This window comes from Desmodus rotundus, unplaced genomic scaffold, assembly GCF_022682495.2.
Source record: "Desmodus rotundus isolate HL8 unplaced genomic scaffold, HLdesRot8A.1 manual_scaffold_251, whole genome shotgun sequence".
NCBI lineage: Eukaryota > Metazoa > Chordata > Mammalia > Chiroptera > Phyllostomidae > Desmodus > Desmodus rotundus.
The window spans coordinates 1-27,756 of record NW_026527315.1 but is presented as its reverse complement, the minus strand read 5'-3'; the positions used below and the strand labels follow the sequence as shown (position 1 = coordinate 27,756).

Sequence of the window (27,756 nt, the reverse complement as noted above, 5' to 3'; positions counted from 1 at the left end):
GGAAATCTAAAAAACCCCAGGAAGCAAGGAGGCACTAGGTTGTCTCCCTAGTTCATTATTACTCCTCAGCTACTAATGCCCCTCATTTGTTTCCCCATAACCAGTTACAGTGGGAACCGGTATGTTCTTTTTTTGTTTTAATTTTTTAAAAAATATTTATTTATTTTTAAAAAAAGAAAGGTGAGAGAGAAACATCGATTTATTGTTCTACTTATTTATGCATTTATTGGGTGATTCTTTTTTTTAAAGTTGTGTTTTTTACAATTGCCTCTCGTATGTGTCCCGACTGGGGATCAAACCCGCAACCTTTTGGTGTACTGGACAACATTCCAACCAACTGAGCCAGGGGCCAGGGCCATTGGTTGATTCTTGTATGTGGCCTGACTGAGGATCGAACTCACAAACCTGGCATATTGGGACGATGCTCTAACTGACTGAGCTAAACAGCCAGGGGTCAAAACTGGTATGTTCTTACGTGACCCTGCTCCCTTGCCACCGCTGACTCACCCACAGGTAGGCACTTGAAGCATCTGACCTAACACCGGGATATTATCTTTTCTGTTGCTATGCACACAGTATTTTCTTCCAGTATATATGTTAATTTATTGTTTATATATGTGTCCTATATTGGTAATTTTACTTATTTCACAGATTACTTTCCTTTAAGCAAAGAAAGCTTCATAACTTTATCAACTTTATTTGTTATGCAACAAATTCTTTATCAGCATCAAAATATTAGGAGATTTTTAAAAAACTTACCTAAATAGATCAAAAATGGTCAGGTAAGTATAGGCAGTTAAAGCTGCAAAACAGATTGATTAAAATGTTACTGAATCCATTATTAGGAATATAGCAAATCACCAAAATTGTTCACAACAGGGGTGTCCATTACCAAAATAAAAAGAAAAGAAGAAAGAAAAAAATCACTGATTAACCTCGTATGTTGGCAATTACCCAGTAAATCTGATTAATATATGCAGTCAACGTTGGTTAGTACAAAAGCTTCCTTTAGAACCTGATTTCTCCATTGGAAAAAATAACTCAGTATGTGCTCAAAAGACCTGTGGCAATAGTTTTTGCCTTCTGTCATCTGAATACGACTTTAAATAGATTCTTTGAATAGCAGAATGAAAATAATGGTATAGTCCTGACTGGTGTGGCAGAGTGGGCTGGGTGTCTCCTACAAACCAAAAGATTGCCAGTTCGATTCCCAGTCAGGGCACGAGCCTGGGATGTGGGCCAGGTCATGCAATAGGCAACCGATCAATGTTTCTCTCACACATCAACACTTCCCCCCTCGCTCTCCTTCCCTTCCCCTCTTTCTAAAATGAATGAGTGAATGAATAAATAAATAAATAAAAATCTTTTTAAAAATAATGATAAATAAAAATATAAGAGGTCAAGCCACAATTATTACAGATTTCCCTTTCAAAAAAATCCAATAAATTTCAAAATTCTATTTATAAACTGCATAAAGAGAATTTCTAATATATCACATTAAAAAGGAATCTCAGTTTTTCAAACAGCTTTAAAGTTGTGTTTTTTTTTAAATTATAGCCCTGGCTGTTGTAGCTCAGTGGATTGAGTGCCTGCCAGCAAAGGTTGCTGGTTCGATTCCCAATTAGGGGACATGCCTGGGTTGCTGACGAGGACCCCATTAGGGGCGTACAATAGGCAATCAATTGTTGTATCTCTCACACATTGATGTTTCTCTCCTTCTCTTTCTCTCTCCCTTCCCCTCTTTCTAAAAATAAATAAACAAAATCTTTTAAAAAAATAACAGCTCATTAAAAAAAATAATGCCTAATAATTGAGCCAAACTTTATAGTTTCAAGGCACTTTTCAAATAGATTTTCTCATTTAAATCTTTTGAGTTATATTTCAGAATAATATATTCTAGGTAAAGGAAGCTGTACCTTTATTAAAAGTCAGAGTAACAGAAGTGAAACTAGTAATGAACACAGTAAAACGAAGAATGGTGACATACCTATACTGTTAGTGGAACTGCACCACATAAGCAGGAAGCCAGTACATGTTAAGTTTATTGCACCAAAGAGCAGTATCTTCCAGGACTGTGAAAAAAGAAAATCATTCTTATCTGCATAGTGCTGATAAACATCACCAAATCTGTTCAAGCGGCTATAATTCATACTTTTGACATTCAAAGGAATAAGCACAACTTTCTTCGAAGTCAAAGTATCACATTTTCTAAGTTTACCAAAATTATCATCAAACAAGTTGTTATACAAATGTAAAATAATAGTTCTAAAAAGGGAATTACTCAAGAGAAAATAAACTCTGACACATAAACTCAAATATCACTTTGTCTCCATAAAAAATGTACATAGGGACAATGATAAACCACATAGGGTGAAAATGTCAGCAACAGGTGAAGCTGAAGTTACCTGTCCCCTCCTTAAAGGGCAGAACTTGGTTATTTACCAAATGATCGTATACAATAGGACCACATAAGAAGGAAAGATCACCATGGTTTAGAAGTTCATAGAAGAGAGGGGACCTGAGATGCACCTCGGAAATAGCTAGGAATTAGAGGAAGGAGGAAGGGCATTCTAAAAATAAAGGAAGAAGAAATCAAGTGAAGTATTTATTTTTGTTCCACTCTACTCCCTACAGGGGAGACCTATGATTGTTTGAAAGTAGAGGTGAAAGAAATCAGTGAGAAGGCAGTTATTTGAAGGTGTTAAAATTAAAGAGATACAATTGCAAAGGTCAAATGTGGTGGGATAACATGGTTTTAGAATACAGGTGTAAGGTATAGGGTTAGAAAAGAACACCACCACCTTTGACTAAGGTGAGAAGAATAAGAAAATGACTGGAGGGACAGAGAAACTGTAAGACAGAACGAAGTGACAGTGAAGGAGCACAGAGATAACAGCCTATAAACCTCCAGAAAAGAAGAACCAAGGCCATTTTCTAAAATTAAGGAATATGGTGAAGTAGGACTAGAACCTTAAATCCAGAGAAAATCTGCAGAAGCTGTTATAGTGAGTACACTATTGAATCATCAAAGAGGAGTACAAGAGTTAGCCGCATGAATTTATTGTAGACACCATTCCGGAACTTTCTCTACACCCAGGAACAAAACCAGTGAAGCAGGTGAGGTAAGGATAGATATTAGAGACCCAAGCACTGATATGGTAGGGGGTGCGCGAGAGGCAACCACACATTGAGTTTCTCTCCCTTTCTCCCTCCCTTCCCCTCTAAAAAATAAATAAATAAAATCTTTAAAAAAAGAGAGAGTTGCTATTCTAGACAGGATGATCAGAAAAGACCTCTTTGGTAACATGTGACCAGAAATCTTAAAGAGGCAAAGGTGGTAAGCATGCAGGCATGTGGGAGAGAAGATGGAGATGGCAGTGCAAACGCCCTGAGATAGAGCAGTGTCTGGCTGAGGACAGCTGGGCGAGACAGGTGAGCGCGAGTCTGAAGCCATGTCAAGCATTTCTTTTAGGACAGGAAAAGAACAGGAATTTATTTCAGAAGAGATGGAAAGTGAATTAGCTTTCAATTTTTAAAAGATCACGTTGACTTGTCTATGTATAATATGCCGCATGGGGCAGGGATGGAAATAGAAAGACCATCTAGAATGTGACTACAGGACAGCCTATGAGAAATAATGGTGCCTTTGTAGGTGGTAAGAAGGTTTTAGAGGAGGCAAATTCTGGGTATTATACTGAAGATAGAGCTACCAAGATTTACTTTAAAAATGGATGTGAGCTGTGAGGAAAAGAGAGGAATAAGAATGACTCCAAGGTTTCCGGCCTGAGCATTTGGAAGAACAGAGAGGCCATTTCGTAAGGAGTGACAGAAAATCGAAACTCAAGTGTGACCATATTGAAGTTGAGACACCTATTATATGTCCAGGTGGAAATGTTGAGAGGGTCATTATATGCGCAGCAGTCTAGATGTAGCGGGGAAGTCAGGGGCTGATATAAAAGGGGGACATCAGAGCGTGGCAGTGATAGTGTCACCTAGATGTACGAACACAGATGACAGAGGCTGCAGCTCTAAGCTCTGAGAAGATCAAAACTTAAGAGATCAGAAGGACAAAAGTGACAAAGGAGACTAAAAGATAATGGCCAAGTAGGAAGAAAACCAAGAGTGGCGTTTCAGAGTCCAAATGAATGAAGCACTTTAAGGAGGAAGTGACCAAATTTGTCAAATGCGGTTGAAGGTCCACTAAAATAGGAAATGGGAATGACTACTGATATCGACTGTAGAAAGTGCTTTGTAAAAGTGGTCTTCTGTGGAAGAATGGGGAAGAGAGTTGGGCTGAGAGTGTTTGAGAGAAAGAGAGAAGGGAAAGTGAACAGAGAGAGTAAAGACAATTCTTTTACTCTCAGTAATTCTTTTACTACTTTATACCAAGTAGTTTTGGTATAAAAGGAAGCAAAGAAATAAATCAGTAGCTGAGAGTAGAACATATAGCAGGTAATTATGATGCAAGAAAGAGAAGAATGGTGCAAAAAGGATCAATGAGGCAAGAGACAGAAGAAACAATCATAGGAACGTTGTCCTTGGCTGGGTGACAAGCAGAGGGACTGATCGTATACAGCAGACCAGACAGTTCATTCACAGAAATAGGAGGGAAGCCAGTGTCGGCAGGAGTGCTAAGGGTAGGATGTGGAGGTTTTACTCTGATTATTTATTTTCCCGTACTGAAACACAAAGCTAAGTCAACAGGTCAGAGTGAGGATGGACAGATTTTTGGGAGTTTTGAGGACAGAAGTGCAAGAATATGGTATGAAATAGTCATTTGGGAAAGTGGGAAACTGAATGAAATAAGAAAATATAGTATGGGCAGCACAAATGGCATACTTGATCATAAATTTATTTAAAAAAAGAATATATTTATTTATTTTTAGAGAGAGGGAAAGGGAGGGAGAAAGAGGGGGAGAAACATTTCTCCCTCTCAAAAGGCTGCCTCTCATAGGACTGAGACCAAATCCACAACCCAGGCACGTGTCCTGACCAGGAACCGAACAGGCAACCTTTTGCTTTGCAGGACGGTGCCCAACCACCTGAGCCACACCAGTGAGGGCTTCATCGTGACTTTAAAGTGAGACCAGTCAGCATGGTTTTTGTGTTCCTCTTAGGCAGCATGCAGTTGCTTGGGTGAATTTCAGTTGCACACGGTAGAAAGAAAGTGCACTTAAGGATTTTCCAGGGATGTATGATAGGCAGTATGACAGTCAGAAGGAAAGCAGGAAGGAGTTGAAGGCACATGTAAGAAAATGATAATGATGGACCATAGAATCTAAACTGTGTAAGTAAGCACATGATGACAAGAAAGGTGAAAACAGTAAAAATGTGTAGTCAATGGATTGGAGGTCCTAGTGAGACTGAAGAATTACTGGAGTTGGGATAATAGGAGTTAACTGGAACATCAAGAGATGATGGCTAATGAGTGAAATGCTTACAACTGAGATAATGGGAAGATATACTGTAGTTATTGTAAGTGATAAGGTCCACGGTCTGACCATAGAAGTGAGTGGCTGTAAAGGAAGAAGGACAAGATTATTTTTGTTGAGGAAGTAAAGAATTGAGAGTCATAAGAATCTTCCACAGTAAATATGAAATCATCAAGAACTAAGACAGAAGTAGTAATGAAGAGAGATGAGACAGCTATATCTCTTAAGACTTAAATTATGATCAAGATTACCTACACAATTCAGGATTTCTGTATCAGTTTTGTTCCTACTACCTATTCGGTAATATACTGGGCTTCAATAAAGTACACTGTTAAAGAATTTACTTGTGCAATACAGTTACTTCCCATCAACATCATAGGGCTATCTATCTGTTCTCAAGAGATCATCCTAAATGGACTAGCCACACAAGAAGCAGATGAAATCCCTAACCTTGGCTTTTGAAGTTTAACATTCAGGGTATGGTAATATTTCCAAATACTAGGATTGCTGAGTTCTAACTATATTCCAAGGTATGAGAAGCAGCAGCTACAGTGGTAAAGAACAAAGAGAGGAAGTCTCTAATACAGTATCACAATACAAGGCCAACATCATTACTACTGCTTATTATATTCTATTGAAGCTGGGTTTACTTACAAGTCATCAAATATATATTGGGTGCTTATTTTGTACTCTTATTAAAAAGTGAGCAAAAAAGACACAGTCGTTGCCCTTAGGGATCTTACAGTATAATTAAGACAAGAATGAGAACAATGAACAAAGAACAGTAACTAAAAGGTCTATGTGGTAACCCAAAAGGGCACCTATTACATCTTTTTATTTATGATCTTAAAGCATTTTTTTCTGCCTACATTAAAAATGAGAAAGTAGCCCTGGCTGGTGTGGCTCAGTGGACTGAGTGCCAGCCTGTGAACCAAAGGGTTGCCAGTTCAAGTCCCAGTCAGGGACATGCCTGGGTTGTAGGTCAGGTCCCTAGTTGGGGGCGTGCAAGAGGCCACCACACATTGATGCTTCTCTCTGTCTTTCTCCTTCCCTTCCCCTCTCTCTAAAAATAAACTTTTTAAAAAAATGAGAAAACATGACTTCAACTACATCCATTTTTAAAAAATTACTAACATAAGGTAACCACAACATAATTTTTATTTAAGACTCTTTAAAGTTAAAATAAAAACTAACCAAAGCCTATCTTCCTCCCAAGCAAAACAACTGCCAAAGTACTAAATTGTAAATTAAAAAATCATCCAACATACCCAAAGAGGACTATACCAAGACATGTCATAGTTAAAATGCCAACGGTTTAAGATAAAGAGAGAATCTTAAAAGCAGCAAGAGGAAAGCAGAGGGCTACTTACAAAGGAGTTCCCATAAGGCTGCCAGCTGATTTCTCTACAGAAACTTCGCAGACTAGAAGGGACTGGCAAGAAGTAGTCAAAGTGATGAAAAGCAAAGACCTACATCCTAGATGACTCTAACCAGCAAAGCCATCCTTTAGAATTGAAGGACAGATAAAGTGCTTCCCAGACAAGGTAATGCTAAAGGAGTTACCATCACTAAACCATTACTATATGAAATGTTAAAGGGACTTATTTAAGAAAAAGAAGATCAAAACTGTGAACATTAAAATGACAACAAACTCACAATTGTCAACAATTGAATCTAAAAAATAAAAACAAAAACAAGCACAAACAAAGCAAATAACCAAAACAGGAACAGAATCATAGGTATGGTGATCATTCAGAGGGTTATCAGCTGGGAGGGGAAGGGGGGAGAAAGGGGAACACGTGCATAATTGGTAGGAACAAAATAGAAAGGGAGAGGTTAAGAACAGTATAGGAAAGTGAGAAACCAACAAACTTACATGCACAACCCATGGACATCAACTAAATGGGGGCTGGAGGGTACTAAAGGAAAGGGGGTTAGCGGGGGGAGGGGGGCAAAGGGAAAAAATTGGGACATTAACAGTATAATCAATAAAATATACTTTAAAAATTATCCAACATAAAAAAATGAAAAGAGTGTGGTGGGATTGAGAGTGATTTCTATTTGCCTTAAAAATTACCTTTTTTTTAACATGTTTGTTTAATCATTAAAATTAAGTTAACAATAAAAACAACTTACCCTTCGGTCAGCTGCAACAAGTCTAAATTCCTGTAATAACTTGCCAGCAAAAGATCTTTGTGATTTTCGAAAGAGATGAATTGTCCCCTTTAAAACAAAAATATACAAATCTGTGTCTATTCTTCATAGTTCCTGTGATGTAATATAGTAGTAACGAACATTTATTGAATGCTCAATACATGCCAAACACTTATCCTAGACACTGTACAGTTATTTATCTATTTAATTCTCACAGTAATCCTATAAGGTAGAAATAACTTTTAGTAAGTTTTCCAGGGGCCCAAAGTTAGTAAATGGCTGAACAGAAAAAATCCAGACATTTCTGCTCCAGACCACACTTTGTTTTTAAATGGGAAGGCAAATTTTGAACCAGAAAGGCAAAAAGTTTGTTAGCGCTACTGGAAAGAAAACATTACAATTCACCGCATTAAAGCTCTATGTATGAAAGGTTCGGTAACTGTTACTATTATACTATAAAGCTTCTGAGGTTCTCCCTTGGGTACTCAAGAGTACCTGACACCTGTGGCTCCTGCTAGTGCGAGGTATGGGGCTAGCAGAGGAAGGGCCTGGTGCCGGGACTGGGATTTACTACTCAAGGTCAGGAAACCACGTGGGAAAGGCTGAGCATAAGGAAGAATCCAAGCACAGATGGGAAGCTAGCTTATAATCATGGCAGTGTCCAACATCAGTGGAAGAAAGCACGAGTGATGCAGTAAGTAATGTTTGGAAAAAGGGAAAACCGGATACTTACTATACTGCTTGTTCTCATTTTTTATTATTGTAAAATTAAAATACACTACACCCTAAAGTACTTGAAGAAACTAAGAATGTATCATTTTTAAAATCTTGGAGTTGGAGAAGACTTTTCTTAATAGGACATCAAACCAAGAAGTTAAGAAGGAAAAACTTGATCAATTTTACTATATACTTTTCCATTGGGAAGACAATACCCTAAAAACAAAAATGAGCAAACAAAAAACCCCTAGAAAGGTAAGTTGTGAAAAAATCAAAAGTAATTGCCTCTAGAGGAAAAAATCCTTCATAACTTTTAATGGTCACACCTAACTTTATTAAGTGCCATGTACGGGTTTTAGGTTTAACAGAATACTTTTCTAGACAGTACAGGTCACGATCACTGTAACAACCACACTACATTTCTACCTCACTGTAACCGTCCCCTTTGACTCAGACACTGAAGCTCCACAGAAAGCAGTGAACTGGGTATTAGACTGACAATGCGGAAAACTTGCAGATGCGATTCAAGCAGAGGCCACTTTCCTACAGTTAGCATCTAGGACTAACATCTCAGTAGTTACGAAAAGGCACAGCTTATTTCTTCAAAGCTTAGACATGTCACTGGGTGCAGTGCTGAGACTCAGAAAGGCAGGAAATAAGGCTGAGTACTAGAAATCTGGCATAAGGAAAATAGCAGAACATTGATCACTGTGGAGGCCAAGTAATGGCTACACAGGGACTCATTATAGTATATTCTCTCTACTTGTATGTATGTTTGAAATTTTCCATAATAAATATTAACCAAGTAAAAAATACTTTAAAATATAAAAATTGAGCACCAGAAAGTGTTACGTTTTTAGCATCCAAATTAGGACCAGGGCACATTATGAAACCCTAAGGCTCTGTAAGCCAATTAGGTTGAAAAGAAACAATATATTATTTTCCTTTGTGAGGTAATAAATGCTAGTATTAATTAGTATACTCTGTTCTTAAATAACTACGTGTGATAGTTTGGTCCCAAAGATAATTGTGCTTCCTACTGTTACTACTGGGTATCTTCTAACTTCAGCCCACCTTCAATTACTGTTAATTTCAAGACAATCAATAAGGGGTTTCTAAAAGGCAGGGGGCCATTCTAATGCCAATCTGATACTTAAATACAACAAAAATCCTAACATTCATGCCACTCTTTCCAAAATTATATTGACTCTCCATGGTTATTAGGATGAACTCCAAATTTTATAATCTGGGAATCAAAACTTTCAATGATTTGGCCTGTTTCTTTCCAGTTTTGTCTCTTGCTGCAGGACAGGAATCAGTCCCAACTTGGCTGGTGCACCTTTGTCTGATGATTACACCACTCTAGAGAGCAAAGGGCAGACTGTCTAACCCAAGCTCTAATAGCTCTGTAACATTTTGCAAGCTACTTGAGTAACAAATAGATTAAGAGTATCAGAGTAAGGCAAGAAGTACTCACTGGCATGTTTCACTTCCTACCTAAGGCATTCCTAGGTTATTCCAAACGAATGTTTTTTTAGTGCTTACTTTGTAACTTAGCCATCAGATACTCTTCATCTCATCATCTTGTACTGTGAGTTAATTTCTTCACTGATGACAAGGATTATAGTTCCTTTACACTTTCTTAGACAGTACTGTGCTTTGCCTATACATTGCATATTCTTAAATAATACATAATGGGGAACTCATAAAATCCTTCTTCCTCAAAACTTTAAAAATAAACCTGAAATGCACCCATCTCCCTATACTACTGTATCAAGCATAACAATTTAGTGCCATAGTTATTTATTCAGTGTTTTATAAAACATGTATTTATTGACTTCCTCTGGACCAGGCACTGTACATGGCTCTGGGATTAACAGTGACAACATTGGTCCTGCTCTCAAAGGGCTTACAGTCTAGGAAGCGAGAAAGACAAGTACAATAAATACCCAATTTTCACACAGTGGTAAAGAGTGATAGACGTTATTGATATAAAGCCCCAGGTTATCCTGGAAGCGTAAAGGAAGCACCTAACAGGATCTTGACAATGGCAGAAAGGCTCATGAAAGACACTAAAGAATATGTAAGGGTTATACTGATAAGGATGGGGAGTAGGGATGGAGAATGACTCTGGCAGACAGAATAGCATGTACAAATTAGGTGCAAAGGCCTAACTGTTCGATCAGATCTGCTTGCTGCTCACTGTGCCTGGAATATGGATGGATGCATGTGTAGAAAAAGGCTGTAAAGATAAAAGTTTCAATACAGATGGCTTTGTAGCCCATGCTAAACAGGACTTTATCTCAAGGGCTACAGTAAAAAACGTGAAGCAAGGGAGTGGCATAGTCAAGTTTTATAAATTTAACTCTGGCTACACAGGGGTCTTCCTTTGGAAGAAGGGCGTAACTGGAGGCTATTTTTTTAGCCAGAAAAGGTAACTGTGTACCCACTTTCTGTGTGTAAGGAGGGATTACAGAAAATTCACAAAGGAGTATGTGAATAACATTTTCCCAACCATATCCATTCCAGGAAAAAAATTAATAGAGTGACAACGACTTAGGCACAGAAATGTGGTCCTTTTCTCACATGTAGGTTACCCATATCCATTACATTTTTGTAAATAAAATGATCTGTACTTCTTTTGATCCTGAAATTACAATCAACTGCTTTTTCTAGATAAAATTCAAAGAACTATATCCTCGATTTCTACAAGCATAAAATGCGAATTCTTCTAACAAAATTTAGGTTTAATACCACATCCCCCAAACCGTAAGTTACACTGGGGCTCTACAACCACAGAATCAAAGTGCCACAAGATGCTCTACCAACACCTTGACCTTCTTCAGTCCCTGGCTTTCTGAAAGTTGCTGGCTCATCAGGCTATCTGGCACTCACTAAAGAAGCCAAGTTGCAGAGTGTCTGCCTACATATCCTACTCATAACCCTCTTTACTTATGCTAGCGTTAGCGTCGCTGTTGTAAACAGCACTATTACGGTCGTTGCTGCTGTGCACTTGTTTTCACATCTTTTGTTGGTGTTGTAGCTACTGATGCCGGCAAAGACTGTCTCTAGGAAGGAATCTCGGCCGGGGGAAGCCAGCAACCCGCCTGAGCTAAAAGCTCGGCCTGGAGCAGGCCCGGGATCGCCGGCGGCAAAGGAACGAGGTGAGGCAGCGGGGGAAATCAGAGCTCCGGGGAAGAACTTTAGGGCTCCAGCCGCTTCTCCCTCGGGGACCCAAGCACAACGCCGACGACCCCTCCTCTGGACAGGTAAGGCATTTCAAGACTGCTCAGTATGAGAGAGGTAAGAGACATTCCCTACGAAGGAAACCCTGAAGCCCCAGCCAACTCACCATGATAAGGAGCGGCACAGCTCCCGCCGGAAAACGCTTGGGCAGCTGGCTTTTCCCTAGAGCGGAAGGGGCGGAGCAACGGGGGCCGATTGGCTGCGAGCGATGCGGGACCGGAAGTGCGTACTCAGGCCGCCAGATCTCGCCCCTTTCCTGGCCGTCGGTGCGTTGGTCAGAGGCGAAGGAGCCTAGGGGTTACGCTAGGGTGTGACTCCGAGCCTTTGAAGGGGTCTTGAGGGTCGAGGTCGGAAGTCAGTCACCGGTACTCAATCACAGGATGCTTTTAGTTGTCATTCTGTTTAATCCCTTCGGTATGGAACATTTTTACTAAATTTTCATGACCTTGCCACTTTTCGAGGTGGCAAAGAATATTAGAGGTGATACTGCATTTTACTCATTGACCCTATTACGTGAAATTTGTCCCATTAATAACTCATTAGATTAAGGTGGCATCTTCCAGATTTTTCCACTATAAAAACTCCCCCTCTCTAATATTTCGTAGGGATGTACTTTAAAACTATGTAAATACTTCAATCTACATCACACTTCAATTTGTTCTTGTATTTATCTATACATTGTACTTATATAGCCACATTGGCTCATGATTTATTTCATCTGATGCGTTATAATTCATTACTATAATTTACTTTGATGTTCAAGCTTGCCCAGTGGGAGCCATTCCAATGAATGACTCATCCTCACCCATCTTTGAGCACTTTCTGGTTTTCTGGCATAAGATATTCTGCGTTCATTTTGTACAGGAGTGGCCAAAAGTAGGTTTACTGTTCTTTGTATGGAAAATAATACAATAATAAATAAAAATAAAAGAATAAACTATCTGGCTGTGTAGCTTAGTTGGTTGGAGCATGGTTGCCACACGCTAAGGTTGCCAGTTCGATTCCAAGCAGGGCACATGCAAGTCAACCAGTGAATGAAGAGTGGGTCCATGATTTGCGTTTTTTCCTCTCTAAAATTATTCAATTAAAAAAAAAGAATAAACACTTGTTTTGCATACTCACAACTGTAAATCTACTTTTGCCCACCACTGTATGTTCTCTGCCCCAACCCTGGAATTGGCTATTTCACCAAAGAACTCTGGTTCCTTTAGTGAGTTGTAAACTTTTGCATTCCTCTGAAATTCTTATGCTGAAGCGCTACACCCTAATGTGATTATATTCAGACATGAGTTCTTTGGGAGATAATTAGGGTTAGATGAGGTCAAGAAGATGAGACCCTCGTGATGATGGGATTAGTGCCGAGACACCAGGGTACTTTCTGTCTTGCCACCACGTGAGAAGGTGGCTGTTTGCAAGCCAGTGAGAGCTCTCACCAGAAACCAAACAAGCCAGCACTTGTTTCTTGGATTTGGTCACACTTCAGAGCTGTGAAAATAAATTTCTCTTGTTTAAGCCACCCGGTCTATGGTGTTTTTGTTAGGGCAGACTAAGATTTTGACACCAAGATGTGAGGTGCTACTTTAAAAAGCCACCTACAAACATGGCATCTTTAGCAGACCAAGACAATGAAGAATTTGGAAGGCAAGAAATAGGTGTTACAAAAAAGCAAATTAAAAAAAAAAAAAAAAGACAGGTGCTCAGTGTGAACATTGTTTTGGGGGTGTAACTGCTCCCAGGCCTCTCAATGGAGAGAACTAGGTAATATATGTATGTGGACACACACACACACACACACACACGCTCATATACATCTACATTTCCCCTATTGTTATGTACCATAAATCATGAATTCCTACTCTTCAATTCAATTCCAGCCCCACTCCACAGACCCATCCTTACTTACGTTCTCTGACAGTGAGGAAGGGGGCTCCACTGCGGTAAGTATACTGACTTACTTGGTGAGGTGTCCTGCATGTAACCCATCTGCTCTCTTTGCTCACACTTTCCCCCACAGACACTCGGCTTTCTATGCCTGTGTGCTTATTCTTCATCCAGGTCGCCTCTGCTCACCTACTGAATAAGGTCCTCCCCGTCCGTGTCCACTTTTTCCTGTGACCAGTTTTTTAAAAGACTATTTATTTTTAGAGAGAGGGTAAGGGAGAAATTGAAACATCAATGTGTGGTTGCCCTTCACGTACCCACAAATGGGGACCTGGCCTGAAACCCAGGCATGTGCCCTGACTGGGAATCCAACCAGTGACCCTTTGGTTTGCTGGTGAGCACTCAATCCACTGAGCCAGACCAGCCAGGACCCATTTTGAACCACTGTGAAGAAAAGAGTTACAACAGCAGGCCTAAGACTGCTATTCTTTTGAAAGTCCTGCTTTTGAGGTTGGCCCTTGGCTGGCATCTGGTTACTTGCACTTAGGGGAAGTTTCCCACCACTCCCTGATAGAGCTCTTCTCTGTTACCTAACACAGGCCCAACCCTTTCACACACTGTCCTAAGTGGACGCTGGAGGAATTAAGTGCATACTAATTCTACTGGGAGGACCCTAAGAGGCAGGTGCTTGGTTTCTTCGGGACTTTGAGATTACAATATGCATCCTTAATCAGTCTACCGTACCTTAATAGCATATCACTTTGTGTATAATAAACAATTTTCAATATAATTCCATTTACTGTCTGTTCATGTCTCTTTTGCTATTTTGTATTCTTTTACATCTACATATAAATACCACACACTGTACTTTTTTGGTTTTATTTTTTAAATTTCATCTTTATTATATATTTTTTCCATTATCATTTAGTCCCCTTATATGCCCTCCCCCTGTACTTTTTTTTAAAGCCAATAGATATTTAGAGAAATTAAGAAAACCTATCTTTCATATTTACTGACATAGATCATTTCCAAAGTTCTGAATTCCTTCCTAAAGACACAAGTCACATTGAGGATCATTTTCCATCAGCTGATACATTTCTTAAGGTATTCCTATGTCAGATTGCTAACAACATATTCTTAGTTTTCACTATCAGAAACAGCTTTTACTTGCCTTCATATTTTAAAAATATGAAATTTTTAGGTTTTTATGCTTTAAAGATGTCATTCTATCATTTTTCTGATTCCATTATTTCTGATGAAGTTAGCCATCACTCTTATTATTTATTTGAATGTAATGTCATTGTCCCTTCCCTAGCTGCTTTTAATAATTTTTAACTTTTTTGCAGTACGATGCAACCAGATGTGATCTTTGTTGTATTTATTCTGCTTGGGGATCATCGAACTTCTTAAATTTTTAAGCTGGTATCTTTCAACATTAATGAGAAATTTTCAGGAATTACTGTTTAAAATATTTCTTTTGTCCCATTCTCTTCCTTTCCTCTCCTTATGCAGTCAAAATACAGATACATTAGACTGATACTGTTCCACAGGTCTCAAACCTCTGCTGTTTCTTTTCTTTCTATTTGCTTCAGTTTGATAATTGTGTTGGCTGTCCTCCAATACAATACAGACTGCTGTGTCCGGTTTACTGTTAAGCCCATCCAGGGAAATTTGTAATTTCAGACACTATTTTTTCATTTCAGATTCTTTTTCATTGCCAGACTTTTCATTTTTAGTTTGTTTCTTTGCTGAGACTCCAAATCAATTCAACTCGCATCTTTTCCTATAAATTCTTTAACATATTTTAAAGTTGTTTTAAAATAATTTTCTGTTAATTCCAATATATGTATTATCTGCTTCTATATTTTCTATTGATTATGGTTCATATAATTTTTCTTTGTGTTCTTAGTAATTGGAATGTTGTGTTTTTTTCTGGCTCTCTGTTAAATTACTGATGGATAGCCTGGATGCTGTGAAAGCTTGATTTTAAGCTTTGGAATCTGAGTTTCGAACTCTGTATGACCCCAGCCAATGCCACCTCTACTCAGTTCCTCGGACTTCAACTACTGCTCTCTGCTGGGCTCCTCTGAATGTCACACTGCGCGGGTTCAGTCTGAGAGGAATTTGTAGGCAGGTTGGGGGTTTCTCTGTGTGAAGCACTCTACTTTTCAGGACTTCCTTCCTAATTGCCAGCTGTTCTAGAAGCCCCTCATGACTCCTCAGCCGAGCAAGACTGTCACGCTCTGCTCAAATTCTACTTCCAAGCACACAGCACAAACTGGAAATTTTCTTCCAGGGAAAAGCTAGTAAATGTGAATCTCTTTCAGTGTATTAGTTTCTGCAGTTGCTGCCTCTCGAGTCTTCCAATCATTTTTATATTTTATTCAGAGTTTATAATTGCTGTTGGCGAGAGAATTAGTCCAACATAAGCTACTCCTTCATTACCAGACTGCAACCTCTAAAAGCTCAAAATGGTTCAAATAAAAAAAATAAATAAAGGCAAAATAAAGTTTATACTTTATTTCCAGTCCACTAGGATAAACCCCACTTTATGCAACTGAACCTTTTAATTCATTTCTTATGAAGTACAAAAGACCACATTAAAATTGAGACAAGCATTTAAAGGAAAAATCTTTGACTCAGAGTCCAAAACCAAACTGTAAATGATTCATTCTACCAAAAGAATTAAGTTTTTGTACAAAATATAAAGAATTTTACACTATAAACAAAGACTGCTATATATTTACTTAAATTGGAATTCTAGCATCTGCTTTTCCTCCAATTCATACCAAAAACAAAGCATATTTGCAAGTCAGAAATTTGATAACCTCAATGGGCAAATTGTCTTAGAATAAGCTTTTACCTTTAAAATACCTTGAAAGATAGTGTCAATTCTTTTCCTTGGTTAAGAGTCCAGTACATCAATAATTTTAATTCAGTTTACAAAACTCTGCCATATTAACATGAAGAGCATGCTAAAATTTAATGTTTAAATGTTACTTTTAGGAAGTTATATGACACAGAGCTCAATGCAAAATCTAAAAGGTTAAAATCTAAGTCTAATATTAATTTGAAAAACCTCAGCAACTCCTATGTTGAAAAAGACCAAACCAACCCCTTACACCTCCTACTATTATCATTATCCTATTTTCATGGCCCTTCTATGAAAGACACACAACTTAAAATAAAACTTGGTCATAGTAAGTCATAGAAAATAGTTCTCCAGCACTAAGCTCACCTTCAGACCTGATCAGGTAAAATCACTTCTACGCATGGATGGATGTTTGTACACATGACTCAATGTTTATGACAATATGAACTTGACTTTTACATATTTTAATATTTTGAAATCTTTGTTACTTAAAAACTTCCCCAATAAAAATAGTGAGTACATTAACTTATTCCAGATAGAATTATGATAATTTTAAAGATATTTTAAAAGTTGAGCTTGAAGCACATAAACCTTTAATATGACTAATTACTTATCCAAGTATCAATAATATTAATCCTTTTCTAGATGAAAATAGAAAATGAAATTTGAGCTTAATTGAAAATGTTTTAATTTGGGATGTTTCCAATTCTTGTCATCATGTATATTTTGTCATCTTGATTATCAATATTTTATAATTGATGTTTTAATATTTGAGACCTTAAAAACATACTACTTATGACCTAACGTATGCATAGTTCTGGCTTCAAATTTTTTTCTATTTATCTCAACCCTAATTTTTCTTCTCCGGGGAGTTCCAAAGTCATGATTAGAAGAGACATGACTTAAAATATGTCCACAAAACCCATATGATGTTAAGGAGCCATATGTCTGTATTTACATAAATCTTTAACAAGAGCAAGAGTAAAATTAAGAATGTATGTTTTCATTATAAAATTCTCATCTAGTAGGGGCAAGGTTTTAATTTTAATGTGTTCTCTCAAATCCAAAGATATTTCCTAAATGAAAAATCTTTGTTTCTATTATAAAACTATTCTTTCCACCCATGACATTTTACATAAAAGCACCAAAGAAAATTTCTGTAAACAAACTTTTAACCAGTAAACTAAGGGCAAATATCCATTTGCCTTTATTACAATATTTAAAAGGCAATGATATGAGTCTCTACTTGCTACAATGACATTTGTATAATAAAAATTCAGGCATACTTATACAAACAAGAAACAGAATTACTGTACATTGTGGGGGAACAAAAGACAGATTAACAGACTACAACCTTTTAACAAAGTGAGCACAAGAAACCTATAAAATGTATGCAATTTATAAAAATTCAGTAATTTTTAAAGTTTCATTGACGGGATTAATAATTACTAAGAGTAAAAGATGGTAGATCCACTGGTTTATCATTATACTGTAAACAGTAAGAAAGTAATAAGCAATAAATTAGAAATGTCCTAGCTCCCAGTACTTCCTTTTCTTGCACAGGAACCACGTTTACAGCTGTCAGAATCGGCTTTCTTAAATATTAGAATAATTCTAGCAGAAAATAAGTTCCATTAGGAATAATTTAACGGTCTACAAGGGATTCCTGACAAATATATTAGAAAAAAAATACTGCGATCACATGAGGATTGATCTACATGTTATATGACAGAGCGACTCAAAACCTCCAAATTTCTCTCTATTTTACTAGACTTGTTTTGTTGCTATCATACCATTTTCTAAATTGTTGGGTAGAAAGGTACTAGAAAAAGAAAAAGTGAAAAGAACAACTGTTTAATGTCTGTAAATTTATGAAGAAAAAGCCTTCAAAATCCTTTTTCCTATAACTGTCACCCAGAAAAGTTTCTTTTGGCACACAATTTGTAAAAAAGAAAAGGAAAAAAAGAAACTTTACGTTTGGCCTTCGAATCACCCAGAGTAAAGACAATAGTAGGACAGGAAAATAGGAAAATTCACTGTTATAAAAAAAGACATCAGAGGACAACCCACGGCTCTTGTGTCTTCTACCATTTCCTGTCTCTGGAATACTTTCATCTGCAACACAATATACAAATTATTATTTACATTCTGATTACATGGGTAGAGAAGACCAGAATCAGTGTTCATTGTGCTCTAACTTACACTGCCCATTAGGATAACCATGACCATCAAGGCAAGAAGGCCTTAATCAAAACAACCATTTGCATTGTATATTTTATTTAAATTTGTTTTGTGGTTTATATTTTTGGATGCACAAATGATTTTAAGACTCTGAAAAATCCTGTAAACTTAAGCTGAGTTTCTGTAGCTTACAGTTATTCATTGAAGGTGGTGTGTTTCTCTCCTGGTAAGTAAAATGTTCTGCACGCTTACAAAGGTATTTGCTTAAACAGTGGTATCTCCAAAGTCCTTGTTCCAACGTATATACGCTTCTAAGGTTTGAGGGCTCACGCTGCGTTTTATCTTTTTCAAAGATTCAGTGAAGTCAGACAATCGAATATTTCTCATCTAGATTTTAAAAAAGCACATGACAATACAAATGAGGAACACATATACAGTAGTTACCCAATAAAGGATTAAATGATGCTATTAATTTTATAAATATATATAGACGAATTCTTTAGAAAATCACGTCAATCATCTTATTTTACATACACAGGGTGAGGAAAAAGAAGCTTTACAGTCGTGAGTATGGGAAACTGAGTTTATGCTTGTATTATTATTTATTAATCATTGTATTATTTTTGATACAACCAACGATAAACCTACTTTTGCCCCACTCTGTATATTAGGCAAGGTTGCTATGTAAGAAATCTTAATAAAATGCTATAATATACTTTCATTACATGTGTTTAGTTTCTTAGGTATTATTAACATTTTAAATCATAGTATTTTCCCATCATAAAAACAAGACACACTCATTATAGAAAACTTGACAAAATACAGACAAGCAGAAAGAATCACTCACTCGCAGCTCTGCCATTAGATATACAGCCACTCATTATCTCCGACCAAATTTTCCTGTGCATAGGTTCAGAGTTTTGCATTCTCAAGTCTCACTCACTAATACTCTACCTAAAACTCAAGCTTGATTTATTAGAAAGGAAATTATTAATTATTAATTCTAAAACCATTAGATTAAAAATAAACTTTAACTGGATAAAAGTATACAATAGAACCACTAACTGTAACAATGTAACCTGACTATACATAAGGTTATGTATAGTGGGATGGTACCAGTAATAGCATTATTACCTGAAATTTAGTTTGCAATGTTATGGCATAGACACACACACACACACACAAATATTTTATATATTTATTTTTAGAGAGAGGGGAAGGGAGGGAGAAAGAGAGGGAAAGAAACTTCAATGTGAGAAAAAACATTGATTGCCCCATTGGGGACTGAACTCACAACCCAGGCATGTGCCCGGACTGGGAATTGAACTGGCGACCTTTAGCTTTATGGGACAGTGACACTGGTCAGGGCTGGCTTATATATTTTTAAAATAGAGGCCACAATTACATTTTTAGGTGTGGGATTAAAAAATCAACTAGATATGTTACATTGTAATCCTGAAATGTACTCTATCAAACTGAATTAATGATATTTTAAAATATGTGCATTTTCAGGCTCTTGTCATTTGAGTGAGTTAATTTAACACCAGTACTAATAAAAAACAAAGTATGCATTTCTGTACCCAGAGTCTTAATATTATTCTTCCTTATGAACAAGGGTTCCTTTAGAGTTGCTGATTCCATGTCTTGGAATAAGCAAATTCAGGATGTGCCTTGCTCCCAGAAAGCAAAAGTGCTTCTCAAAGTTGTGAAGTAGTGTTGAGAGGGCTCATCTTGATACAAAAACAGATCTCATTGGCCAAGTGTGACCTTTAAACATAAAAAAATTATAACTGATTTACACATGTGGTGGACATCCTCTGATATGTCTCCTAATGATTTCCACCTCTTGTTGTAAGTGTGGACTGGATCTAAGAACAGAATGCAGTAGAAGTGACAGAATGTCACCTGCAGGATTAGGTATAAAGACTATGACTTCCCTCTTCCTGGCACTCTCTCTCTTATCTTCCTGGCTTCTTGCTTTAATGAGATGTATGTAACAAGGAAGTAAAGCCAATAGCCAGAGAGAACTGAGGCTCTCAGCCCAACAGCCCAAGAGGGGAAATGAAGCTGGCAAAGAATCACACCAAGGAGTTTAGAGCCGATCTTTCCCCAGCTGAGCCATGCAAAGACTGTATCTTGATTCCAGCTTTGTAAGAGACCATCGGCCAATACCTTGATCACACCCCTCTGAGAAGACCTGAAGCAAAAGACTCTGCTAAGCTGCACCCTTATTCCTGACTGTGAAAATGTGAGATAATGCTGTTTTAAGCTGATAAATTTGGGGGTACATTTTTGTTACACAGCTGTAAACACCTATGACAATAGAATTACCTTGTTTTATAATCTTAAGATAAAAGCTACTAAAAAAAGAACAGACTCAAAATTGCTCTTCAAATAAAACAGGAACTATATTTAGGTTGACTTTGTTCAGTGAAGAAGAAAACTGTTGTTGAAGTTTGGTTGTATGTATATTCTCAGGATAGGTAAAACATACACAAAGGTTAACGGTGAAATAATGGACCGTTTCCCAAGAATTTCTATTATTCCCTAAGCAGTCACCTACTCCGTTTCATAAATTACATAAGATATTAATGAAAGTGTATCAAAGCATTTGACTCCCTTTATAGGTACAAGCAAATGGCCTTCCAGAGGATCTTCAGAGAAAATGCCATGGCCAAGGAGCTTGAGACAGAGTGAAGAACACTTACAGATGTGGGGTGAGTGGACTCTGCCTGCTAAGTCAACTGAGGACTTGTACACTACTTCTTACTGAAATTTATTCGTGAGTTGGTGGTTTTAGCTCATTCCTGCCTTGATTGGTCTACTTCTATGGTCATTCCAAGGAACAGAGGTCTAAAATGTCACACAATGGGCCTTTCTTCAAACTTAATCTAGGGGGCCAGAGTATGAGATAGCAAGTTTAGCTGTCCTGGATCCAAGTCAGCGGGAGTGGTGTGTGGAAAAGAAATAACTCATGCCTGTGCTTATTTCTTGGGTAGAAAAGTACTATTAAGGCCCTGGCTGGTATGGCTCAGTGGACTGAGTGCCGGCCTGTGAACCAGTATAGGGCACATGCCTGGGTTGCAGGCCAGGGCCCCAGTAGGTAGCATGTGAGAGGCCACACACTGATGTTTCTCTCCCTCTCCTTCTCCCTTCCTTCCCCTTTCTAAAATAAAATTAATAAATAAAATTAAAAAAAAATACAATGTTACAAATATAATGCAAGTTGATTTTAAAACTCTGTTCACAGTTATTATTCTGCATTTCCAATTTTATATTTCATAGGCAGGCACTATTTTTTAAAAGAAATTCTTTAGCATTTCATAAGAGGGTCTACCATATTAAGAAAATATAATAAATTGCATTACAATGGTAATTGCATTGCTCTTATAAGGAGAAAAACATTGAAAAACAAAATAGAACATCAAAGGCTTAATATTTTATAGGATACTTTCATAATATATGAAATTTATTTCCTATAATTTTGTTTAGTGTTTACACAATATGAATTGTTAGAAAATGATTTAATGTCTGTGTACAACATTTTTGTCCACTATCCACGAACAACATAAGATATTGTAACTGAATAGGTCTCTACATTTTGAAATGAAGCAAAGTAAATTTCTTCTAGTTTCTAGTCAAATAAGCTATAAAATCCAGACAGAACATTTGTCTTATAACAAAGGGGACCAAAACCAAGAAAAGACAATTGTAAAATAGTATACCTCACTGGCAGACATATTCTTCACTTGTTCTGGTTTCAGTTCTGTAAAATATAAAATCAGCCACTTAAAATTTTTTGAAGTTTAAAATGCTGAAGAGCAAAACCAAGTACAATGACCTGAGAGTGTGTGTTCAACATAAATCATTAATAAAAGAGACATATATTAAGAGCACATACAATATGTAAAAGCTTAGAATAATATTCCTTCTTAGGAGTACCTGGATGGCATTCAATTTCTTTTTGATATTGTCCAAAAAATTTCACAAATTCGAGAGTAAACTTAAAAGACTATAACTTTTGCAACAAAAGGCATTAGTTTTTTTTTACTCTACTTTTGTCTGCTTCAGAAAATAGATAAAATATTCTAAAAATAGAAATGATTTATATATTAGCTATTGTTTGAGTCCCTATCTGAACAAGGCTTGCAGCAAGAAAAGTCTGACTAAAATGTTTTACTCAGTGTTTCAAAATACATTCTGAAAGTTACATTTTCTACTCTCCAAAGCAGCCGTTCTAAATCAGCACCCTGATTTAGTGCCAGGTGCACTGTAGATGTATTCTGGAAGGTTCACGTTCCACGTTCTATCGTATCATTATAGCCAGTAATCTTAGTGTGTGCCTGACTCTGCTGGCTGTGGAAAAGTAGCTGAGGACACCTACTGTAAGTGATGCCATAGTGAGTTTAATGTAACTTAATCTGAAAATGATCAGTTGTGGTTTTTCAGAATCAATAAGCAATTCTTCAAAAGTTAACATACTGTAACTGAATAAAAATAAATAAATTTTAAAAAAGTTAACATATAATGATAAAAGTATAAATAGTTATGAGTTCCCTTAGACATATTAATTTCAAGTGATATCAGAATACTGAAATGAAACGCGCAAAAAAAGTTAAGAACATTTTCCCTTTAATATTCTTTTTTGCTTGCTTGAAAAAATTTTCTTTCAGTTTTCTGCTGCTTAGCTACTATCAGCAAGTGACACCCGTTGTCTGAACAGGGGTCATGGTCCACTGACCCATGGACTGTCTTTGTGTAGTGTGTGAGCTACAACCAGTTTCACATTCTTGGCTTTTATTTTTGTTGTTGTGGCTGTTTAAAAATATACATGCAATGGAGAATATGTGGCCTGCAAAACCAAAATATTTACTATTAGACCCTTTACAGAAAAATTTGCTGACCCTAAGTCTAGAAACTACTTTGTTTCAAGTTTTCCACTGATACTTCATTGCTTTCCTAGTAATAAAGATCTCTCAATAGGGACTTCTTAAACTTCTAAAGTGGTCTAATGAAGAGTTATAAATGTTTCAAGGTCTTGTATACCTACCTCGAATGGGACCCAGAGCTGCATCTTTTGCCAAAGCTGTTAGATCACTTCCTGAGTATCCATCAGTCATTCTGAGAATGGGTTAAAAGAGCAAATTATTTTCCTCTTTGTAGACTTAAAATCTTCATGTAATAAGAGGATAAAACCTACTTTGTCTTTGTCATTAAGCAGGCTGCTACGTGATCTAAGGGCACAGAAAGGCCCACTTGCTATAAAGAAACAGAACAGTCTACTGCTGGCTCCTTATTTATAATGCCTCACATTCTCATCACTACAACCATTCTTTTAAATTTTTTATAATTCCTCACCTGAAGATATGTTTATTGATTTCAGATAGAGGGGGAGGGAGGGAGGAGAGGGAGGAGGAGGGAAAGAGGTAGGTAGAAGAAGAGGGGGGGCAGAGAGAGAGACAGAGAGAGAGACAAGAGACACACACACAGACATGGACTGGCTGCCTCCCCTATGCACCCCAACCAGGGACCAAACCTGCAACCTAGGTATGTGCCCTGACTGGGAATTGAACCCAAAACCTTTTGGTGTATGGACAGCACTCCAGCACTCCAGACAATTAACCAGACCGGCCAGGGCTGCAACCATTCTTTTAGATTAACACATACATACTGTTATCACCAGGAGGATCTATTAAATTGTAAACATATCCCCTGTAAAGGTAATAACATCTATAAGCCATTGCTGGCCAATTGACACACAGCCAGTTACTTCTCTGTAAGTGAATGGGCCTTTGTCTTGATAAAGAACAATGACTTGACAGAATAAGGGCCAAAGTAGATTATTTTTACTTTTTATCATTATTTTTTGGCTTTTATTTTTTACTTATTTTTAACTTTTTTATTGAATTTATTGGGGTGACATTGGCTAATAAAATTATATAGGTTTCAGGTGTATAATTCTGTAATACATCACAAAGTAGATGTTTAAAAATGTAGGACAGACAGGGTGAAGGAAGGGTCTGCGGTAGAAGATACCGGCAAAAATAGGCACACCTGAACGAGATGCCACAGCAGAGAATCCTAGGCAGCCAAGAGGTTATCAAAGGGAACTAAGAACTAGAGGGGCAAAGGGGAAGAGGAAAATAAAACAGGGAAAGAAAGTATTCACTTATCATGTATTAATATTAGGTTAAATAACTACACAGGTCAGACATTATGAGCAGAAATCTTTATTGGAATGTCATATTGGAATTTCAATATTTCCAAAAAATGAATTTGTTCTTTTTTCATAGTTATCTAGGAACTCAAGAGTGTTTATTTCTGTACTAGTGTATAGCACTGATTAAAAAACTTAAAGATGTAAAAGTTAAAAAATTATGCATAATGCAAAAGAAGTTTGTATGAAAACATGTGTTGGTGTGGGCAGATATGAGATACTTTAAATTTTTAAAATGACTATAATACCACTTAGAAGTTTTAATAAGTTTATAAAAAGAATATAGTACTATCATAGGTATTTAGGTCATGTCTTATGTAGGATCTAGAAATTGAAATTTAGATACTTCATGTGTAAGAATAAGAGATAAGACAGAAAGTAAAGGAAGCAGAGGATGAGACAAATTTTCAGATTACATTTACTCATTTTATACTTGAGGTTACTTTAAACAAATTAGAAAAAGATTTCTTTAAAAAAAATTTATTGAATTTTTTTCATTACCATTTAGTCCCCTTATACCCCCAGAAAAAGATTTCTTAAAAAAAAAGAAAGCTGTACAACAGACTAAATCAAATTACTCACCTAGCAAGTTGTGCTAGTTCTTTTTGGGTCAATGGGCTTCCCTGCTTACATAATAGATTTTTAAGTAAAAGTAGTCGTGTCTGAAAAGAAATGTTAAAGGATTATCATTCCTAAGAATTAGCTTAATAAAATACAAAGAATCAAGTTCAAATCCTAACTCTTTTAGGAGTTGAATGATCTTACACAAATCACTCTACCCTTTGGAGCCTCAATCCTGTCGTTTTAAACTACCATTTTTTGAGAATTCCTGAGGGAAGTAAAGATAATCCAAATAAAGCACTGAGGCCATAGCTACTGTTACTAACAAGGATGTTTAGGGTCTAAACTAGACAACCACAATTTAAAAAAAAAAAAACAGTTTTATACAAGTATGAATTCATATAACATGTATCTCACACACTGTAAGTCTGTAATTCAATGACTTAATAAATGTAGAGTTTTGCAACCATCACCATAATCCAGTTTAGAACATTTCTATCAACCCAGAAAGTTCACTCATGCCTATTTGCAGTTAATCCTCACTCTTACCCTCAGCCTTAGCAAATCGGTCTTTTTTTGTTTTAGAAATTTGCCTTCGTGAACATTTAATATAAATGGAATCATGCATGATGTGTAAGCTTTTACATCTGGCATCTTCCATTTAGTATAATGTGGTTGAGGTTTGTCCTCATTACAGCATATAATAGCTCATTCCTTTTACTGCTAAATAGTATTCCATTAAATGGATATACCTCATTTATTTACCCATTCACCAATTAATGAATATTTAGACTCCTATTATTTATAACGTTGCTATAAAAATTCTTGTACATGCCTTTGTATAGACATATTTTTTCATTTCTCTTAGGTAGATTTTTAGGGATGGAGTTGTTGGGTTATGCTAAGTTTATGTTTATTTTTGTAAGAAGCTGCCAAATTGTTTTCCAAAGTGGTTGTTCCATAGACTGGAAGACTAAATATTGTCAAAGTGGCAGTTCTTGTTTCTGCTTAAAAAAAAATCACCCATAAATACATACCTCCTCATTTGGCAAAGACACATATACCCGTTTGATGAAACGCCTAAAAGAAGGATTCAAGCAATTCAGTGATGTGATTTTTGGATTTAAAGGTAACTCAGTTTAGTAGCAAATGACAAGAAAGAAAGCTTTAAGTATAATGCTCAAGGCATGTGAATGCATTTTAGTCAGCAATGTAAAAAGTTATTTTTAGAGTTACTCTTTTAAAACTCTCTAGTTAATATTTAAAAATCCTTAATTCAATACTGTCAGAATTAATATGTGCATATTTTTAACAGTAACAACACTTTAAAACAAAATATCTGATATAAGAATTTTAATAAAGACATGTTTGCTCTCTTTTTGAAACTAAAAACAACTAAAACCAAGAAGTACAACAGAAACGGAAAAGTACACATCACGAAACTAGGTAACACTTATGGAACTTAAGTGTATGGAGAAGGGCTGCCTAGGGCAGTGCAAATTACACCGATGAAGGAGGATACACACTGCGGATTACAGACACAGATATCAGAGCACAGTGTTTTCCAAAGGAAACAGAGCATATTTTGAGGGGTAACAGAGCCGACCTCCGCACATTTAAACAAGCACGTTTAGACTGGCTCTGTCGATCACATGAACCCTAGTCAGTAACAGGGCAATGTCAAGAGAGGCAAGCTGAACAAACTCCAAGACACTTTGTCTTTGTAAGAAGGCATCAGTCAGTCTGGCAAGGTGACAAACTGTCTTGCAGTGGCCACTAGTTAGTAGTCGAAGAAGTCAAGCCAATGCCTTATTTACACATACATACACTTGTTTAGCAGGTAGGGCTTTACTGCTGAATTAGGGAGACTGCCTGTCAGTCCACAGTATTCATAGGACAAGTCGGAATACTTGCTTGGTATCTTACTTTTTTTTTTCCTAGCTCTTCTACAACATTTTCCCAAAATGAGGTTTTCTAAGAATACTCTTATTTAAATAAAAACAATAAGCAAAACAGGCAAAAGCACAAGACGGATTTTTAAAAAAATAGTGTCAAAATAGGAGAAAAGAATACAATAAATAAAAGGGATAATATGAAGAACATGTACAAGAGAATTCTGCCATAAGGCGAATTAAAATTTTAACCATATATATTTCCGTGAAATACATAATTTAGTGAAAAGAAAGTCTTCTATGAAACATGAGCTCAATGATATATAAGGGCTCAAGAATGACATATTGTACAAAGGCTCAGGAAATAAAACAATGGAAGAAGATGAAAAAAATGGATCACAGAGATCAGGAAAGCAGTGAGAAAGAAAACAAAAACTAACAGAGAAACAAAGGTTACAAAAGTAATAGCAGAAAGGAGATTAGACACCAACCTGGTAAGAAATAAAAACAACAAACAGGAAAACAGACAAAACAAAAGACTTAAAAAGTTTAAAAGGATTAGAAAGGAAATTATAGCTATGGAAGAGAAAAAGGTACATTTTG

At 36.7% G+C, this 27,756-nt stretch overlaps 2 protein-coding genes across 5 annotated transcripts in view; both read right to left on the bottom strand.

Annotated features, from left to right (window-relative positions):
* SLC30A6 (solute carrier family 30 member 6) overlaps positions 1-11,714 on the bottom strand; it is a 30,545-nt gene extending 18,831 nt beyond the window's left edge. For 2 of the 3 annotated variants that reach the window (XM_024552630.3, XM_024552631.3), the window contains exons 1-4: positions 11,656-11,714; positions 7,569-7,655; positions 1,988-2,072; positions 760-802 (exon numbers count right to left, since the gene is read on the bottom strand). In XM_024552630.3, the coding sequence (XP_024408398.2) occupies positions 760-802; positions 1,988-2,072; positions 7,569-7,655; positions 11,656-11,658 (218 nt within the window). In that variant the 5' untranslated portion in view covers positions 11,659-11,714. Of the gene's footprint in view, positions 1-759; positions 803-1,987; positions 2,073-7,568; positions 7,656-11,655 lie in introns of those variants that run through there. The other variant, XM_045189311.2, reaches the window with a different exon arrangement.
* A 4,498-nt stretch (positions 11,715-16,212) lies between these two features.
* On the bottom strand, positions 16,213-26,442 carry LOC128780084 (spastin-like). 2 transcript variants are annotated; one of them, XM_071220465.1, is made up of 6 exons: positions 26,299-26,442; positions 25,283-25,362; positions 23,534-23,604; positions 22,209-22,249; positions 18,736-18,870; positions 16,213-18,417 (listed from the first exon to the last, which is right to left on the bottom strand). In XM_071220465.1, the coding sequence occupies exons 3-5, from the start codon at positions 23,601-23,603 to the stop codon at positions 18,748-18,750; spliced, it is 234 nt and encodes a 77-aa protein (XP_071076566.1). In that variant the 5' UTR covers position 23,604; positions 25,283-25,362; positions 26,299-26,442; the 3' UTR covers positions 16,213-18,417; positions 18,736-18,747. The 2 variants fall into 2 exon arrangements, with proteins under 2 accessions (XP_071076566.1, XP_071076565.1); XM_071220464.1 differs by having other exon boundaries at positions 16,213-18,870; positions 26,299-26,432.
* Positions 26,443-27,756: the final 1,314 nt, after the last annotated feature.

What these genes read in the sequence shown, in the direction of transcription:
- LOC128780084 (XM_071220465.1), bottom strand. Translation starts at nt 23,603, where the DNA reads ATGACTGATGGATACTCAGGAAGTGATCTAACAGCTTTGGCAAAAGAT. An exon ending in AGCTCTGGGTCCCATTCGAG is followed by an intron (nt 22,250 to 23,533) that starts GTAGGTATACAA and finishes TATATTTTACAG; the next exon opens with AACTGAAACCAGAACAAGTG. An exon ending in AGAATATGTCTGCCAGTGAG is followed by an intron (nt 18,871 to 22,208) that starts GTATACTATTTT and finishes TTTAAAATCTAG; the next exon opens with ATGAGAAATATTCGATTGTC.